Source organism: Prunus mume, linkage group LG8 (assembly GCF_029339155.1).
Source record: "Prunus mume cultivar Tortuosa linkage group LG8, ASM2933915v1, whole genome shotgun sequence".
NCBI lineage: Eukaryota > Viridiplantae > Streptophyta > Magnoliopsida > Rosales > Rosaceae > Prunus > Prunus mume.
In genome coordinates this window covers 14,391,230-14,411,247 of record NC_142705.1, presented here as the reverse complement: position 1 = coordinate 14,411,247, position 20,018 = coordinate 14,391,230, and the positions used below count along the sequence as shown (strand labels likewise).

Genomic DNA, 20,018 nt, shown 5'->3' with positions numbered 1-20,018 from the left:
GTCTTGGGCTACTCCTAACAAGGTCATTGCAAACACCTTGCACATCAGCGCGTCGTTGGCCTTGTAGAAGATCATGGCACTTTTGAATTGCTTTAGATGTCTCTCGGGATCGGAATCCCCCTTGAAATGAACGAATGAAGGCATTGAGAGTCTCTTTGGCAGAGCATCTTGCTCGATTTCGGTAGTGAAAGGCGTAGAGTTTGCTTGGTCCACCTCCCTGTGTAGAGCATCTTCGAAATTTCCGCCAATCTTTGTGTTACGGTCGGTCGTTTACGAGCTTCTTGACTTCCTCCTCGCACGTGGCTTGTCGATCACGTTGGCGACCTTTGTGATTCAGCGGGATGGTTAACTTCCTCGTCGACTTGAAGAGGCTGACCTCCTTGGTTGCCCTGCCGTGAGGCAGATTGGTAGATTGAGCTTGCGAAGATTCCCCACGAGTTATCGAGCGGGTTGGTGAGCGTCAGTCGTTGCCTTCGTCGCGCAATCGAGCTCCCTGTGAGCCCAATCTTGAATGGATCGTCGACCGACTCAGAGTACGGCTTGCAGATGTCTGTGTCTTGTCAGCCCGATCTCGTTCTCACCCCAACCAATTTGTCTCTGACTTACTAGTCTGGGATCCCTCAAAATGCTCGCCAGTATGCTCACGGATCCTTCTCTCCTCACTATGGACTCCAAAGTTAGGGCCTTGATTCAAGTTGATTTGCATGAGTAGTTGGCCAATGAGGTTGTTTTGGTAGTTGATCAACTCGTGAATTAAGGCCCACTTGACTGCATAGGTCGGGTAAAGAGGTATGGATCGGGCCCAATGGCGTATGGGCTAGGGCTCCATTAGATGTGTACACGGGTGCATACGTCAAGTGTGGTTGCAAAGGAGGGAGTGAATGGATTTGCTCCAATACTGAGGAATGGTTCGAGATGGCATTGAGGTGGTTATGAATGGCGACACTGTCATGGGGGGCGGCGCCGGCACCTAGGCCTTGCGGTTGCACGACGGAGGAGGCCACGGGGCTGTGTGGCTGCGTTGCAATTTCAGTAGCCACATGGCACAGCTGCTGCTGCATTCCGGTTGCTATAGCAGTTGTTTGGAGAGGTTGCGTAGCTGCCGGAGGTGGCTGGACAGCATAGGCAGCCACGAGGGGCTGCTGGAATGCGCTGGCAGCCATGGGACGCTGCTGGAAATTGCTGGGAAGCTGTTGGAATGCGCTGGCAGCCATGGGAGGCTGCTGGAACTTGCTGGGAAGCTGCTGGAAGGCGCTGGCAGCTATGGGAGGCTGCTGCAAGTCTCCTGGGAGCTGCTGGAACGCGCTGGCAGCCATGGGATGTTGCTGGATCTCGCTGGGAAGCTGCTGGAACATGCTGGCAACAATAGGAGGTTGCTGCAAATCGCTGGCAGCAGCTGTACCTCATGGTGGCAGCGAGGCTTCGGCCGTTTTGGAGTGCGCCGTCGCGGTGGTTTTGCTCCTAAAGCGTTTGCTTCCAACCATGGTTGTTTGGAAGGCTTCGGTGGATTGAAAAAGTAGGTTTGGAGCACGCTTTGAGTATATCTCGTGCTCTCAATGAAAGCACCAATTTGTGTGAGCTGATTTCCTCACGAGAATATTCGGTTGCAAAGATTCCTCTTCCTTCTTCGCCTCCTCTTTCTCCTCAGCCCTTGTGCGTGGCCATCCTTTTATAGTGGTCTCGGAGGGTTAGGGTTTGTAGAAAAATAATCCTTGTTGGGAAAGGAATTTTTTTTATGTTTTTAGGAGATTTAAATCAATTAGGGATTTAATGCGAATCAAATCCCTAATCAAGGCAAGAATCCCTAAATCAAATATTCCCCAAATGGAAGGAAATATTTGATCTAGGGTTTGCTTAAAATTAGGTTCTCACAGCTTCTATATCAAAAATAAAAATAAAAATTCCTGTTGATAGTCCATTCTGTCTGCCGGGACCAGATTGTCTGAAAGCTTGCTTGGCATCTTACGTTTGTACAGTAATTTGTACTGAAAATGAGGTTCCATAATTCTAATAATCCATGACGGTTTAATGGCCAAATAACCCACAATGAAAATTATAATGTAAAAATGACTTCTTTTCTTCTTTTTTGATTCCTATTTCATCCTTTTAGCAATTTACCCATTTTGTAATAAGAAACATGATTTTTTATTTTTATTTTTTTTGCTGCAGTATTAAGAAACATCATTCTACCATCACTTTAAGCCATTTCATTTTTATTATTATTTAAAATTAGGAAACTTGTTTGATAATATTTCAAATTTAAAACAAAAACAAAAGACTGTTAGAATTTGATTTGATTTTAACAAAAAGGGAACAGGAATGCACAACCAATTCATTTCCAACCTCAGGCAATTAGTGTAGACCCTATCCAATCAGCTGTTTTAACAATCAAATCTATCATGACTACCATTCTCACGTTGCATGAGCTGTACAAAATCTGCACATAATATTCTATGTTACATTTGGAGCTATCAAATATATGACTGACAGTTCTCGTTTAGCAGTCAGAAACTGGATATGTAACAGCCATTGTTGACTCCAGCAGTTTGTAGTTCTCGACTTTTGTTCTACTCGTCAACGAAGAGGCGGAATGAGTATCACACAGCTTGCTTATAGAATCTTGGTGCCCAGATTTTCTTTTCAAGAGTTCTGCAGAATTTCATGACCAGATTTTAATTGCCTATCAACTTAGTGACATGAGAATTTCATGAAGATACAAAGCAAAACGAAAATTGTAGGCCACTTAGATTCAAGGGCACAAGACGATATTGCAGCTGAATGTATAAATTAGTTATTTTGACAATAAGAAAGGAGCAGTTAACATAGCTTCTCAGAGCATGCTCACCACACCGAACAGCCACTCTCTATAACTTTTGTTTTCTGATTAAAGGATGAGAAAACTACTACTCTGAGCAATAGAAATGCTTTCTCCAACCTTCCAACCTCTTCTCCATCTTCTAAACAATTAGATCCTAGAAAATAAAATCACATGGATTTCTACCTAGCAAACCTAAATATATCATAGGCTTGCTACCCAACCCACAAACAAAACAAGACACCTCCAAGTATTTTGACTGGTACAAGCAAAGCATAGGTTTCGAAATAAAGGAATTCTATTAAAGGAGATGTGCATCTGCATACCGATTCTTTCCTTTATTAAAGTAGCATATTCAGCTCCACCACTTTTTTGTGCAAAAGATGATATATCAAGATACATTTGGCTTGAAGGTTGAATTCCGGCGTCCACCATCCATTGCAATACCTGCACAATAAATAGTTGTTGCATTTTGTGATTTGAGAATCCATAAACATAAGCACGAGATACTGTAAGGCGAAAACTTGTATCACGCTGTTCTCGAATGTCCACAAATGTCCTACCCACTCCAAGCAAGAAAAGATCAAATAATGCATGCAGTCACCATGCATTGGTGCTTTCAGTAATATAAAGCTCAGCCCCTTTGGTTCTAAGACAGTGCTCCAGCCAAAATGTTCAATTATAAATTCAATAGGTAATTGCCTATATTCATTGCTTGAGTACTGGTCTCCATAAAGAAAAAGTTTCAATAATCGAGCCGAAGCCAACATGAGCTCATTGAAATGTTAACTAATGTCTCTTTTCATAAACATGCATAATTATTTAAAGAAAAAACGAGCCTCAATGTATAACATGCATAAATTATACTACAGCACCAGCAATTAAGAACATAGGTACAACCTCAGTATGATTTAAATGTACTTTGGACTTTTGGCCATCATGCCATATGCGCAACCAAGAAATAGCATGATGCAAACTTTACTGCATTTGCTGACAAAAATAAATGCAGAAATGGAAGTTTGACTTAAAGATTACCTCAATATATTTTCTCCAACTTCCAACAGACAAAAGATTCTTCAACAAAATCGCATAAGTATCAAAATTGATATCACCACTGGATGCCACTATCTTGAAGAATAACTGTAAGATGAGAGAGAGAGAGAGAGAGAGAGAGAGAGAGAGAGAGTTACAAAATGACCGGAATGAAAGAAAAACAAACTATCAATATTCAAAACTCAGCTTAGTTGCATATGATTTAGGTAATAGGTTCCAATGACTTCGGTAAAAAAAAAGGAAGAAACATGAAAGAAAACCACCGCATGCATGAGTTTGTAATGTAGTTTGCTTTGTAACATTGAGACATCAAATATTAGAGAACTTTCTAGGTACCTTCATCATAGTCTCAATCTTTCCACTTCTTCCCAGAATGTGCAGAAGCTGATTCACAAGTCCAACTGAAACTTTAGGTAGTGAGGGCTCTATCAACTTAATCAAGTCCATTGTTGTTCTCCAATCTTGTAATCTTCATTCAAAGGCCAATTATCAATTTCTTAACTAACAAAGAAACAAATGAAGAACTTATGGGAAAAGCATAGAAACTATAAAAGCAGAGTTACTAATTGGTATCAAAAAAGAAGCAAAAATCTTCCAAGGATAGAACATGGACAAGTGATGCTAAGGAAGATCACTCAGCAAATCATAAATCTAGAAAAATAAGACATGAGTTTGTTATTATCACCTGAAAATCCTGTCAAATATGCAATGAATGGTGCAGCCTTAGCCAAAGAGCATTTCAACAATAAAGAAAATGTGCTCGGGGAAAATTGTAAAAAAATTTCTCCCCCAATATTTCTTTAATCAACTAAAAATAGTCATCTTCAAATATAATAGGGCTGCCTATCATATAAATAAGTAATTTATTTCCCAAGAAATATCACAGAAATGAATATGCATGAGTCTAGAAAATTTCAGAGGGCCAATGCCAATCTTAATGTAGATATTATCATGGGGAACCTTTTGTGATCCAGAATTCCATCGTATGTAAGGTAATGCCTAGCAGCATGATAAGTCAAGTCTTCAAATTAAGAATAGAAAAATCTACCATTAAGAAGAAAGAATAGGGAAGGAACAAGGAAACATGTTGATGACTGCTTCTTGCTGAGACAAAAATTAAAAGAGAGTGCAACTCACAAGCTACAGGCCGATACCATTTCAAAGAAAATGGCATCATTGAAAGGAATTTCCTTTTCTCTCATGAGTTCTGCCAGAATAAGAACCCTGGATGGATCACCTCCTTTGTTAAAAGCTCTCATCAAAGCTGAACATGCAATTCCATCAGGTTGAATGCCATTTGTTTCCATTTCTTGAAATATTGCACAAGCCTTTTCCCAATTCTCTGTTATGGAAAGATCCGAAAAACATTTAGTTCAAAAGGTACCTTATCCTACCAGCGTCAAAGAATGTCAGTGGTTAAACATAAAATCTTACCTGCAGCACTATATGCATGCAACATTGCAGTATATGAAACTACATCAGGAGGACAATCAGCCATTTTCATCAAATTGAATATAGATTCTGCTTCCATAATTTGGCCCTGAGTAATAAAAAGACAGAAAACAGTTAATGATGTTTTGTACAAGTAACCAATAATTTAATAAGGAGCAACTCTTGGCAAAAACTTACCTTCTTGCTGTAGGCACGTATCACAGATGAGTAGACCTCTTTGGACAAAGGAATTTTCAAATCCATCATTTCATCATAAAAAGTTATTGCCTCAGTGTATTTTGACATCTTACAACAACCACTTATCAACACAGTGTAAGTGACAGAATCTGGTTTAACTTTCTTCTTTCTCATAGATTGATATAAGTTTATAGCTTTCTCATGTTCTCCCAAATTCATATAGCTTCCAATAGCTGAGTTATATGCAATTGTATTCAATTCAATGCCTCGCAGCTTGGCAGCCGAAAGTACAGCATCAATTTTCACCTTCTGACCGCAATGTCCACAAGCAGACAAAAGTGTGCATATTGAGACAATATTTGGATGAATTCCATCTCGCTCCATCTCACGCAAGACTTCTACAGCTTCAGCTAACAAACCATTAGATCCATAGGCATTAATTAGTGCATTATAGCTCACAAGATTTGGCTTCAATTTGTTTTTCTTCATCATGTGAAATACTTCCCTGGCCTTTTCAGGGTGGCGTGATCTTCCATAAGCATTAAGTAAGGATGTATAAGACACAACATCTGGCCGGAAACTACTTTTCTTAATCTCATTAAAAACTGACAATGCCTCTTCACTCATCCCATGTGAAGCGTATGCACCTAATAGTGCATTATATGAAACAATGTTGGGTTTTAGGCCTTCTGCAAGCATTGTACTAAATACAGCTGCACAAGCTTCTATCTGCCCGCATACAGAATACAAATGAATGATGCTGGTGAATGTTACAATATCAGGGCAACATTCTGCTCTTTTATCTCTCATGGAATTGAAAAGATCAATGGCTTTCTCATGTTGTCCAAGCTTTACAAGGCAATATATAACAATATTAAGGGTGGTTGTGTCTGGACGGATATTTGTTCCCTTCATAAGCTCAAAATAAGATAAAGCCTTTGAATATTGAGCCCCTGTTTTGTATGCAGACAAAACAATATTGTGAGTCACAAGATCGGGTCCAACTCCATTATCTGTCATTTTCTTGCAAACTTTCAAAGCTTCCCTCCAATTTCCACTTGATCCACAAGCATTGATCAAGTTGTTATATGTCGACCGACTGGGAGGGATCTGCACCCATAAGATAACATCATGAAGATCTCTTGAGATGTGCATGTGGTATCAACTAACATAGATCTCAATTACTTGACATCAGATCAAAGAGAAAAAATTAATCATGATTTATAAATCCTAAACTTTAAAGCAGTCAAAAACATGTGTAACCCAAAACAAGATGAACATAAATTCAATATAATGTCATCCGGACTGACACCAATAGGTATCATGCAAACTCTATACTACTTACTGAAGTAAAAAACAAAAACAGTGAGTGTGATTAAGATATGCGAATGGCACACATTTTCTCCCCATGCATCATTTGAGAAATCAAAGAAAAAAGAAAGTTGCTCACATCAAATCACACCCACTAAGATTTGTTTAGGAGGAAGAAGACAGAAAATACACACAGCTGCACGCAGCATGTCGTCCATAAGATTCATGGCCCAACGCCATTGACCTGCTCGACCATGTGCATTGATAAGAGCATTGAACGACTCAGCATCAGGCTTGCACCTACCAAAAGTTCATTGTTGCAATATTACTTGTTATTGTAAAAATTCAGTACAGGTTTCTATTTTCCATCTTATAACTCTCTTTATTTTTCAAAACACTCCTATCCCTTCTCCTCTGCCTCAACTTGCGCTTCTCTTCATCTAGCCTTAACTCTTACTAAATTGGGAGGAAATTTCAAAAACAAAAACAACAAATAAGTACCTCCATTCTTGCATTTCGAAAAACAAGCCACGAGCTTTGTCAACAAGATTATGCCTAGCGTGCAATCTGATCATCATATTATAAATGTCAGTACGAGCACAATAGTTCTTCTGGTTCTTCATCCACCCAAACACTCGAACACAGTGCTCCACTGAACCCCTCTCCGTCATTTTCTACAAAAACAAAAACAAAGCGACCCCATTTTTACACACAAATTCAAACGCTAAATCAACATGAAAAACTCAGAAATGAAATGAAATTTTACTTTGATTAGAATGGGGAAGTTCTTCCGAGCAAAGCGCCCAACCCATCGATTGAGCAAGCCCTCGATGTCGTCCCAGTGGCGGAGCTTGTAGACCCGGTCGACGACGTCGGAGACGGCCCAGTCCTTCTGAAAACGCTCCGTTTCGACTCGTAAACGGTGATGTTTGGGGATGTGTTGTTTGGTGAGGCCGGGGATTCGGGTAGAGATGTGGTGAGTGCCGCGGTCGTAGTCGACGGAGACCTGTTTCTTCTCTTGGAAGGCGGATGATGAGTTATTGGCGGGTTTTTTGCAGACAATTCGAGTCCTGGGACGGGTCGGGTTCAGGAATGGTGGCTGGGATACGGTGGCCATTTTCGGGAGGAGAGAGAGAGAGAGAGAGAGAGAGGATAAAATGATATTTTGGAGGGAGTGGAGCGTTAAAATTGTATTTTTCTTCATAATTAACCAGCCAAAAAAAAAGTTATTAGGAGCCAAACAGAATTTATTAAATGACACGTGGAAAAATTCGTCAAAATTTAGACATCAAATTCTGAGTTTAATTTCCATCAAAATAAAAGTCATTTCACAATTTTCATAGTGCTATTTATAAAATTTGAGACATACATAAATTTGAACACTGAAATCTTGATTACAGAAATTAAAATGATGGAAATATAAATTTCGTCATGTTAAAAGTCTATGTCATTTTCAATTCCTTCATCGACATGAATGGTTAGGGAGCCTTCACATCTTCTTAGAGCATATCTAAGAAAGATGTCAAATGCAAAATGTTAAATTTGAATTTGATGGCTTATGTGTGGTAATTTAATACTTTAGAAAAAATTTAACTTCACCAAAAATGTCAAATATTGAAACGACCCGACCCAAATTCCACTTTGAAATCTAGAATCGCTTAAAGCGACATCTTTCCACTTTGAAATCGGACCGAATCGCTTAAAAGCGACACTTGTAATCGTGGGTCGTAAATGACCAAAAAACCACAGAACATAAACCTGAACCCTAACTCGTGGCTGCGCTTGATAATTGTAGGCGCCTATGTACCCTTCGAGGATCAAGCCATACGTAGTTCTTTCCTCTGACCGCTCGATTCGTTATTCTATACTTGTTTAATTATCAGTAAACATACTCTAGGGTGGCGTTTACGGAGTATCGGGACTCCGTTTTATGATCCGTCGGATCGTCACGATCCTGGAAATACCTAGATCAAAATACTTGAAAATGACTGCGATCCAACGGTTCAAACATACCGAACCCGAAAATCGCATAATAGGCGAGATCCGTTCGAGGTTCAAACATTATCCGAATTAAGATCTGCGAAATCCTACGCGCTTGTGAGGACTAGGAGATTATTCTCGAACTGACTGTGGTCCCCACCCTACTCGCCACGCGCCGCCACACTCGTTGGCGGCGCGTGGTGCCTAAAGCGATAACGCCTCGCCGGAAAAACTCAACAACTAGGCTCAAGACTCCTATCCTAAGTATAACACCCCGTTTGGAGCCACTTTTGTTCTTGGACCTACCCCAAAAAGTGGCCGGAAATGGCCAGAATAGTAGCCCTAAAATTTATCAAAACCTAGGTTTCGAAATCGTTCTCCTACACGTGAAATCAACCAATTTCTATCCAACAGGCAACTAGAGCTCGAGAAATAGGTGAGAAACCATACCTCACTCATCGAAATGGTGGCGGATGACGGAGAACGAGCGCCTGAAATCTTCTCCCAAAACCGATCGGGTTTCGCAAAATCCGCGGATTCCGGTTTCGGACGGGCTTGGCGGGAAGGGAAGAGGAAAGCTTCGGTTCTTTTCGATCCGGTCCCAAGGCGGAGATGAGGCGTGGCGGTGGCGGTGGCTTGGAGAAGCCACCGGAGAAAATATCGGGGGCTCAAGTGCTGGGAGAGAGAGAGAGAGAGAGAGAGAGAGAGAGAGAAACTGAGGGTTTTAAAAATCTGACTTTCCAAAATTACATTTTTGTCCTTGAGCGTATTTTGACCGTATTTTCTTCGTTATAATTCCGATTCGAGCCTAATACGTGTCTACGGACTCGTTTCGTCGCGCTCTATGTAACGGTGTAAGTGAAATGGTCAAATTCTTTCTCGGTCAAAAGGTCAACCTTTCCTTTACTAAATTAGTCCTAGGGCAAAATTGTCATTTCTTCTCAATATTTTAATAATTAAATATTAATTAAGATTCGGGTTGTCACAATCTACCCCCTTATAAAAATTTCGTCCTCGAAATTTACATACCCAACACTCAAAAAGTGAGGGCACTGGGTCCGCGTCTGCTACTCGGGTTATCAAATATGCTCTTTTAGAACTGCACTCACCATTTGCCTTTCAAAAACTATATCTATAGGGCAATCAATAAAATATGAGGGCCACACATTTATATCTGAATACCTGAGCTGGCTTAAGAAAATATAAAACTCTAAACTGGATTTCTGATAAATTTAAAACTCTTCTGTCATGAATCTAATATTTAGCTAACATTCCTTTCTCCCTCTGAGTGTCTGATACTTGTCTAATGCTAGGCATAAAAGACTAGTTTGTCCTTTTAACTGAAATTAACTGAAATTCTAGTATGACTCCTACGAAAATTCGTAGTCTCCCAGAACGATCATTTCCCAAAATATTCTGCCTGTAAAACAAGTATAAATATGTATATAACTCATCTGCCAGTATGCATTAAATCATATTCAAGTAATTAAACATCATAATATTCAGGTTTCAGGTCGTATCAAACCAAATAAATCAATCTACTAATCAATCTCATTTTCCTATATCCAAACAGGATATCATACTCGGCAGCATATATATCAAATATTTAAAAGCACTTATCAATTTATAATTACTAATATGTGAATAAAACTTATTCAAGATCAAATACTACAATTGAATTTCATAGATTCATTTATGAAAACAAACTCTGCTGCCATTAATATAATATTTAGCTAAAATTCCTTTTTTTCTGTATCCATAAAGAATATCCCACTCGGCAGCATATAATTTAAACGAAGAAATAAAAGCATTTATATCAAGTAATCATGCTTTCAAAACCATAACCATCAATTCCTCGTGACACCAAAGGTGACACGTCCTGACCTGCAATAATCACTGGACTCGGGAGGCATCGTCAACTGCTCCGCAATCCTCGCTCCCACGGTGCGGATAACTCGAGACTCGGGGGGGCAAAATATGCTAGAAAAACTTAAGATATTTAATACTGTATAAAACAATGAAAGATAAAGATGAATAAATATACAAAGTAAAATGGGATGAAATAAAATAAGTTAAAGATCTATAAGTTCCGAAAACCCTTAAATTCTTGTATCGAAACTTACCTAAAACATATATATAAATATATATATATATATATATCCAACTTTCTCTCGTGACATAAGTATATCGATTAAGAAAATAATAGTACTGTATAAAATCCTCAATTTAGTTTTAAAAACATATCAGAACTTAAATCCTCTCCACCTAGGCGTACCCCCATATCTGATCCGTCAATTCCTTATATCCGTCAATTCCTTATATCCGTCAATTCCTTATATTCCGTCAATTCCATCCTCGCAGGTCTCGGAAACACAAAGTTAACGGGTCGTGTCCTCGCAGGTCTCGGAAACACAAAGTTAACCGAGCCGCGTCCTCGCAGTCTCGAAAACATAAAGTTAATCGAGCCGCGTCCTGCAGTCTCGAAACATAAAGTTAACCGAGCCGCGTCCTCGCAGTCTCGGGGACCATTAGTTAGCCTGAGCCGCAATCCTCGCACCACACGGTTCAGGTGTCCCGAACTCGTGAGGCAAAATAACCAACCGTCTCAAAGCAACTAGGGGGTACCCTATGGTGGGTTTGAAAACCATACTCTGCTATTTACATAAACTTTCAATAAACCGGTTCTCAACTGAACTTAAAATATATCCATATATATATATATATATATATATATACCAAAATCTGATAAAAACCAAAAGTTATGTTTCTTCCTTTTCAACCACTGAATATATGTATCAACTACTTAGCTAGTTGGTTAATCACCTTGCTCTCTGCTTAGCATGTCATTCCAATATTAAATTTATACCCTTACAACACAATTAATCATATGAACAAATATAAATAGGTGATGAATAAACCGATAATTAAATGCTCAACTTGCTAAATCTCAGTTATCGACATATAAGTATATATATAATAACACGTATAACAAGTTTTTCAAATAAAAACCTTAACAAATTTTTCAACCAGAAGAAATGTCCAGCAATTCTTAAAATAAAGATGCACCAGTAATGCAATGTCTACAGGAAGTTAACCTAATGCTCTGATACCAATTGAAATGACCCGATCCAAATTCCACTTTGAAATCCGGGCCAAATCCTGTTTAAAACTGACACCTTTCCACTTTGAAATTCGGGCGAACTCTGTTTAAAACGACACTGTAAATCGTGGGTCGTAAATGACCAAAAAGCCCTAAAATAGTAACATAAACCCCTGAACCCCTAACTCGTGGTTGCGCCTAATAATCGTAGGCTGCCTACGCACTTCGAGGATCAAGCCACACGTAGTTTGACAGACCCGCCCGAATTTCCCGGAACCCAAGACGAACCTGCGGAGACTCGACATCACACCCATGCCGGGTTCACTCCTTAAACTATGTCCTCTTTTACTACAGAGGATTTAGCTGAGGATTATTCTCGCAGAGTTTCCCTATAAATTTAACATTTCCCAAAATTTCCACCTGCATAAAACACATTTTATAACCAAACCGGCAGCATGCACAATAAAATCTCATTCAATTACATAAATGGCCTCCGGCCTTCAAATGATTCTAGCAGAACTGGCCACAAAGTTTTTAAAATAACTTAATGTATCAAACATGCATATAACAAATTCAAAATCTATTTATGCACACCTTCACTCACTCAGTCCACAGGACAAGCCTCAATTCAACCAAGTTTCGGAACCAACAACGAGGTCCGAACCAATCTCAATAAGACCACCTAAGTGGGGTCTAATCTGTGGCTGCACCTAGTAACTTTAGGCTGCCTACGTACCATACTAAGGGATCAAGCCACACGTATCTCTTTCACTAAAACCCTTTTTCCTCGGAATCACAACTCAATGATACTCACGACATCTCCCCATACGCCGGAACATCCAAAGTTACGTATGGGACCTATCCACACGCCGAATAAACTTACGACACTTGAGAACCCATCAACATATCACATAATCCCCTCATACGACGGACGTACTGGCCTCAAATGGCGTCACAACACGCCAGCTAATCCAAAGACGCGGGCGACCTCAACACAGGGACTACATTCTCACCACCACACACAATCATATCTCCTCATACGCCGGGACGCACCGCCACGTATGGGGTCCGCAACACGCCGGCTAATCCAAAGGCGCGTGCGACATCAACACCGGGCCTCGCTACATTCTCACCCCTCACACAATCATATCTCTTCTCATATGTCGACGCACCCGCCACGATGGGTCCCAACACGCCGGCTAATCCAAAACGCGCGGCGACTCAACATTGGGCCTCGCTACATTCTCACCACCTCACACAATCATATCTCCTCATACGCCGACGCACCAGCCACGATAGGGTCAACACGCCGGCTAATCCAAAGACGCGTGCGACTCAACACGGGCTCGCCTACATTCTCACCACCCTCACACAATCATATCTCTCCTCATACGCCGACGCACCGCCACGATGGGTCCGCAACACGCCGGCTAATCCAAAGACGCGCGGCGACTCAACACCGGGCCCGCTACATTCTCACCAACCCTCACACAATCATATCTCCTTCATACGCCGGACGCACCCGACCACGTATGGGGTCCGCCAACACGCCGGCTAATCCAAAGACGCGGCGACCTCAACACGGGCTCGCTACATTCTCACCCTCACACAATCATATCTCCCTTATACGCCGGGACGCACTGTGCCACGATGGGGTCCGCTAACACGCCGCTAATTCAAAGGTGCGTGCGACCTCAACATCGGGCTTGGCTACATTCTCACCCCTCACACAATCATATCTCTCCTCATACGCCGGACGCACTCGGCCTTGTATGGGGTCCGCAACACGGCTAATCCAAGGACGCGGCGACGCCAACACCGGGCTCGCTATATTCCACCACCCTCACACAATCATATCTCTCCTCATACTTCGGACGCACCGCCACGTATGGGGTCCGCCAACACGCCGGCTAATCCAAAGGCGCGGCGACCTCAACACTAGGCTTGGCTACATTCTCACCACCTCACACAATCATATCTCTCCTCATACGCCGGGACGCACTCGCCACGTATGTCAACACGCTAATCTAAAAACGCTGCGACCTCAACACCGGGCTTGGCTACATTCTCACCACCCTCACACAATCATATCTCTCCTCATACGCTGGGACGCACCAGGCCATGTATGGGGTGCATCAACATGCCGCTAATCCAAAGCGCGATGCGACCTCAACACGGGCTGGCTACATTCTTACCACCTTCACACAATCATATCTCCCCATACGCCGACGCACCCGCCACGTATGGGGTCCGCTAACACGCCGTAATCCAAAGACGCGTGCGACCTCAACATTGGGCGTGGCTACATTCTCACCACCACACGGTCATATCTCCTCATACGTCGGGACGCACCACCACGTGGGTGCCAACACGCCGCTAATCCAAAGACGCGCGGCGACCTCAACACCGGGCTCGCTACATTCTCACCACCCTCACACAATCATATCTCTCCTCATACGCCGTGACGCACCGCCACGTGGGGTGCAACACGCCGGCTAATCCAAAGACGCCTGCGACCTCAACACTGGCTTGGTTATATTCTCACCAGCCTCATCTATTCACTTTGGGCTGGGTACATTCTCACCAGTCATCGTTCACTTTGGGCATGGCTACATTCTCACCACCATCATATCGTTTCACTTTGGGCCTAGCTACATTCTCACCACCGTCATACGGTTCTCTTTGGGCTGCTACATTCTCACCACCATCATATCTGTTTCACTTTGGGGGCTACATTCTCACCAGCCACATGGGTTTAAAGGCCTCAACATAATCACAATATTGGGGGTACGTGGGGTAGTAATGATAGCACTGTAAACTAACATTCTATACTCTTTAATACCTTCGTGTACATACATAATTACATAAATCACATAAGATCCTTTATTTCGTAAAACTGAACCCTGGTATAGCATATGATAATTCCGCAATTTAAATCATTTAATAATGTCCTAAATTCGCATACAACCCATTTAACTCAACAACGCTCGAGACCTGTCACCAAGGTCATTCTAACCCTCATGGGATGGTAGAACTACAACAAAAGTCTAGCAGTCGACCTAGGGTCAAACTACCCAAACTTGGTCAAACAGGCCCGCGGGGCCCAAATTATGATCCGAAAGTTCCTATAGGTTCTATAAGGTCTAGGACACACGTCCTGCAAGTTTGGTCCAGATCAGACGGTCGGATCACTCACGATCGCACGATCGGATGGTCACTAAAATCCTAACCCTAGGGTTGGCATTTTCGGAGTATCCGGGACTCCATTTTACGATCCGTCAAATCCTACACGATCCTGGTAATACCTAGATCAACATATTATAACCCAGGACCATCCAACGGCCCAAACCTAGCGAACCCGGAAAATACGCGATATGCGATATTCGTTCGGAACTCTAACGGTATCCAAAATGAGATCCGAGCACACCTACGCGCTCGTGACATCGAGAGGATCGCAGTGGGAAAAAATGCCCTCAACAACAATGCCCACGCGTGGGTGTCCAAAGTGATATCGCATCGCAGGAAAACTTCCAAATCGAGAGCCAAGACTCCTACCCTAGGTAATAAACCTAATTTGGAGTCACTTTTGTTCTTGGGCGTACCCCAAAACTGACCGGAAGTGGCCGGAATCTCACCCGAAATTCAGCCAAAATCCAATTCGAAAATTAGACATCCTACGCTCAAAATCGATGCAATCCTACCCAACCATCAGCTAGATCATGAAAAATAGATAGAAATTCATACCTTATACGTCCAATTTGGTGGAGAAATGAGAGAGAACGAGCGATTTGAAAATTCGGGAAAACGCGGATTTTCTGCGCTTCAAAACTTGCGGAGACGGGTTGAAGCGGAAGACCACCGGTCATTTTGGGACCAACACCACCTCGAATGGTGACCGGAGGAAGCGATGGCGGCGGAAAAACCGCCGCTGTTTTGACAGGAGGAGAGAGAGGCTGCGGGGAGAAAGAAAGATGGGCATTCCGTCTTTTAACCAAAAATCCATTTTTCAAATATTTACGATCGTGCCACTCAGCTTTATTCGATCATAACTCTCTCGTTACAACTCCGATTCGAGCCCACTACGTGTCCACGGACTCATCTCACCATGCTCTACGCAACAGTTCAACTGGAATTCTCAAATTCCTTCCGGATAAGAAAATGACTAAAATACCCCTATCCCACGGGTAAATTCTTAATTTCACTCAAATTAATTAAAACATGAGATAAATTTGGGGTCGGGGTGTTACATAGTTCTTTCCTCTGTTCATGACCTGCAACTGATTCGTTATTCTGCACTTGTTTAATTATTCGTAAACATACTCCGGTGGACGTTTCGAGTATCCGGACTCGCTTTATGATCCGTCGACATCGTATGATCCGAAATACCTAGATCAACATACTTGAAAATGATGTGATGCAACGGTTCAAACGCATCAACCGGAAATCGCATAATAGGCGAGATCCGTTCGAGGTTCAAACATTATCCGAATTAAGATCTGCGAAATCTTACGCTCGTGAGGACTAGGAGATTATTCTAGGGATGTGGTCCCCAACTTGCTGCCCACTCGCCGCCACACGCTGGCGCGTGGTGCCTAAAGCGATAACGCTCGGAAAAACTCAACAACTAGGCTCAAGACTCATATCCTAAGTATAACACCCCATTTAGAGCCACTTTTGTTCTTGGACCTACCCCAAAAATGATGAAAATGGCCGAGTAGTGGCTCAAAATCACAAAACCGGTCGAAACTCGCTTAAAATCGACACTGTAAACGTGGGTCGTAAATGACTAAAATATCTCAAAACAAGAATACAACCGAGGGACTCGATTCGTGGCTGCACTGATAATCGTAGGCGCCTACGCATTCTTTACGAGGACTCAAGCCACACGTAGTTCTTTCCTCTGCTCGATCCAGAATCGGTTTGTTTTATCAGAAACCTCACTCTAGGGCTGACATTTCTGGAGTATCCGACTCCGTTTTATGATCATCAAATACCATACCATTCCTGGAAAAGTCTAGATTAACATACTTGGAATTAACTACGATCCAACGGTTCAAACGTATTGAACCCGGAAATCGCACAGAGGCGAGATCCGTTCGGGTTCAAACGATATCCGAATTAAGATCCGTAAAATTCCACGCGCTCGTGAGGACTAGGAGATCATTCTAGGACTGACTGTGGTCTCCACCCTACTGCTCACGTGCGCCCACGCGCCGGCAGCGCGTGGTGCCTAAAGCGATAACGCTTCGCGGAAAATCTCAACATCTCGGCTCAAGACTCCTATCCTAGGTAAAACACCCTATTTGGAGCCACTTTTGTTCTTGGACCTACCCCAAAAACTGGCCGGAAGTGGCCGGAATCTCAACCCGAAATTCGGCTAAACTTTGGATCCAAGATCGAGTTATCTACGCTAGAAATTTCTGAAATCCTACCCAACCAGCAGCTAGGGCTCGAGAAATAGATGAGTTTCCATACCTGGATCACCGGAAATGGTGGCCGGATGACGGAGAACGAGCCGGCGAAAGTTTACAAAAAACTGTCGAACACCGCCTGTTTCGCGGCTGTTTCCGGCGACTATGGCGGCCGATAGAGGCGGCGAAGGGCTGAAGTTGGAAGAGGGATGTTTGGTGGTTCGTCTGGCACTGGTCTTGCCTGAATCGGAGGTCGGAGCTGAGAGAAAACAGCTCCCAAAGTCGGCTCGTCCTCTCTGCCGAAACCCAGAAAAATCTGGGTTTATAAAATCTGAACTTCGAAATATTTACGGTTATGCCACTGAACTTCTTTTGATCGTAACTCCTTCGTTACAATTCCAATTTGAGTCCACTACATGTCTACGAACTCGTTTTGTCGCGTTCTACGCAATGGTACAACTAAAATCCCCAAATTCCTTCCCGATCAAAAAGTCAACTTTTAAACTAATAAAATATGCTAAGGGTATTTTTGTTTTTCTCAAATAAATTAATAATTAAATATTAATTTTGGGTTTGGGTTATTACACCGTGTCCCTCTTTAAGGACGATAAAATTTGACACGCCACGCCAAGCAAGGAATTATTATTCTGCACCCAATCACGCCACAAGCTTAAGTGGGCTCCAAGCCACTCAAATACCTGGGGCTTACTTGAATGGGTTGTGGTATGGATGATAATAAATTGTCATGAGACCCATTGATGGGTTGAGAAATGGAAGTCCCGGGTTGCTTGGGAGCCTAGAGACTCAAGCTCATTTCATAGGCCCAAACATATGGGTGAGCACAAAGAGAGAAAAGAATAGCTCATCACTCTAAACAAAAATAGCCCAACCAAAATAGCCTATTGACTCAACCAAAAAGCTCAAATGTTTGATAAAGAAAGCCCACTTACTTAATGATTCTCCTTTGCCCATACAATTACCATAATGATCTACAAAAGCCCCAGCACTTGGCTGGAAAAACAAAAGCCACGAAGGAGAAGTCCTGAAGGTCCATTATACAAAGCTGCTGGGAGGTTCCAACACATGGGAAAGGAGCAAGTTTCAAGCAAAAGACACCCAAGGGACTAAGGGATATTGGAGCGCATATCACCCTTTGAACCAGCATGCATACCCATTCTCTTTCCCTCATCAGACCTGACCATAAAAAAAGGAAAAAAGGAAAGGAAGGAGATGACTGAAAATGGGAGTTCTGAAGCAGCTGCAAGAAAAGGGCCTTGAGCTCCCAAAAATCCCTGATTTTGTGCAAATGGGCAGAGTAGATTTCACCAAAATAGGATGATTGAAGGGATGAGGGGAGAAATGAAGGAAAAGACTTGGCCAAATTGGATAGAAACCATTAGGGTTTCTTGGAAAAAGATGGCTTCCAACGGCTATAAAATGGGCCTCTTCTACCCAACCAAAGACAACCCACATTTAAGATATCAAGCTTTCTCTCTCACCTGCAACACCTAGCAAATTCGTGCTCTGTTTATCATCCTCCCCATTTTTTCCCTTTTTGGCAGGCTGCTCTAGCATTTAATAGAGTCACTGTCAAGCTGCCGGAAATAATACTCAAGCCACCCATTCCTCTCTTTTTCCTTATTCTTAGCCAAACCTCTGTTTGCCCGTTTTGCGTTTACTCATGTGATGGAAGGGCAAAGTTCCCCACTGCCTTGAGAACCATAGACTGGTCAACAAGTCACTTTCTTTGGTGTGCGAGCGTGCCACTGCTAGTAATAAAAATTCTAGCAGACTTAGTTTGGAATAGATAACTTGTGCCCCAAGTTACTGATTTCTGCAAACAAACGATTGTGAATTTGGGTGAGGAATATCTCTCAAGTAAGTTCTTTTCTTGCCTCAGACTGGTGAGGACTTTAACAATTTATCTTAGTATAAAGAGGTTGTTCTGGCCAGAATGGTTGATGGAATTTAAACTGTTTTTAGGCGAACTGCCTTTTACAAAACTATAACAATAAATACTCATGCTAGAGAGATGAAGATCTGATTGGAACTCCATTTCTGCCTGGATGGGAGGCTCTGCTTGAAATGTCCGAATTGCCCGGCCGGACTGGAATTTGGGCTGGACTGGAATGTTGACAACTCTGATTGCTAAGCTTCAACTATAAATCGATACCAAAGGTTGATTCTGGCAGAGCTTCAATGTACCTTAAGCTTTTGTGAAGCTTCGAGTGGGCGAACTACGGCTTCTTGATCTGTAAGGCGTATGGTGTTCTCGAGGACTTCATGGGCTAGAGACTTGCACTTTGTAAAATTTGTTGAGGTTTTCACGTTTGGGAAAAGCTCAAGCTCTACCTGTCTTGGTTTTTTGCTAAACCAAATTTGTAACGAGAGAAACCTCGTTTTGAATGACTTATTTTCTAAGTCTGAACCTTGGGAATTCTAATCTAAAGCTGGTTTTCACTTGGAATTCAAGTGAGCTTCTGGTTGATTTTGAGTTGTTTGTGTTGGTGTCTTGGCTCAATGAGCTTTGGTTGCTTCAGTGTTTTGAAGGTTTTTTGAGATCAAGTGATCATTTTGAGTTTTTGTTTTTGATTGATTTTTTGGTTGTTTTTTTTGAGTCTCCTTTCCCCTGTTCACCCCTTCTTGTATTTATAGTAAACTGTTTCTTCTCTGGAGTAGGGTGATTGTGTTTTTTATTGGGCGGCAAAGATATTTCCCC

General features: G+C 42.2%; 1 protein-coding gene across 2 annotated transcripts; it reads right to left on the bottom strand.

The window, feature by feature from the left end:
• Nucleotides 1-2,312: 2,312 nt before the first annotated feature.
• Nucleotides 2,313-7,981, bottom strand: EMB2654 (Tetratricopeptide repeat (TPR)-like superfamily protein). 2 transcript variants are annotated; one of them, XM_008223875.3, is made up of 10 exons: nt 7,575-7,975; nt 7,310-7,482; nt 7,003-7,108; nt 5,498-6,607; nt 5,303-5,408; nt 5,006-5,210; nt 4,205-4,337; nt 3,851-3,955; nt 3,142-3,262; nt 2,313-2,649 (listed from the first exon to the last, which is right to left on the bottom strand). In XM_008223875.3, exons 1-10 carry the CDS (start codon nt 7,923-7,925, stop codon nt 2,498-2,500), a joined length of 2,562 nt encoding a protein of 853 aa, XP_008222097.2. In that variant the 5' UTR covers nt 7,926-7,975; the 3' UTR covers nt 2,313-2,497. The 2 variants fall into 2 exon arrangements, with proteins under 2 accessions (XP_008222097.2, XP_088899231.1); XM_089043105.1 differs by lacking the exons at nt 2,313-2,649; nt 3,142-3,262; nt 3,851-3,955 and having other exon boundaries at nt 4,237-4,369; nt 7,575-7,981.
• Nucleotides 7,982-20,018: the final 12,037 nt, after the last annotated feature.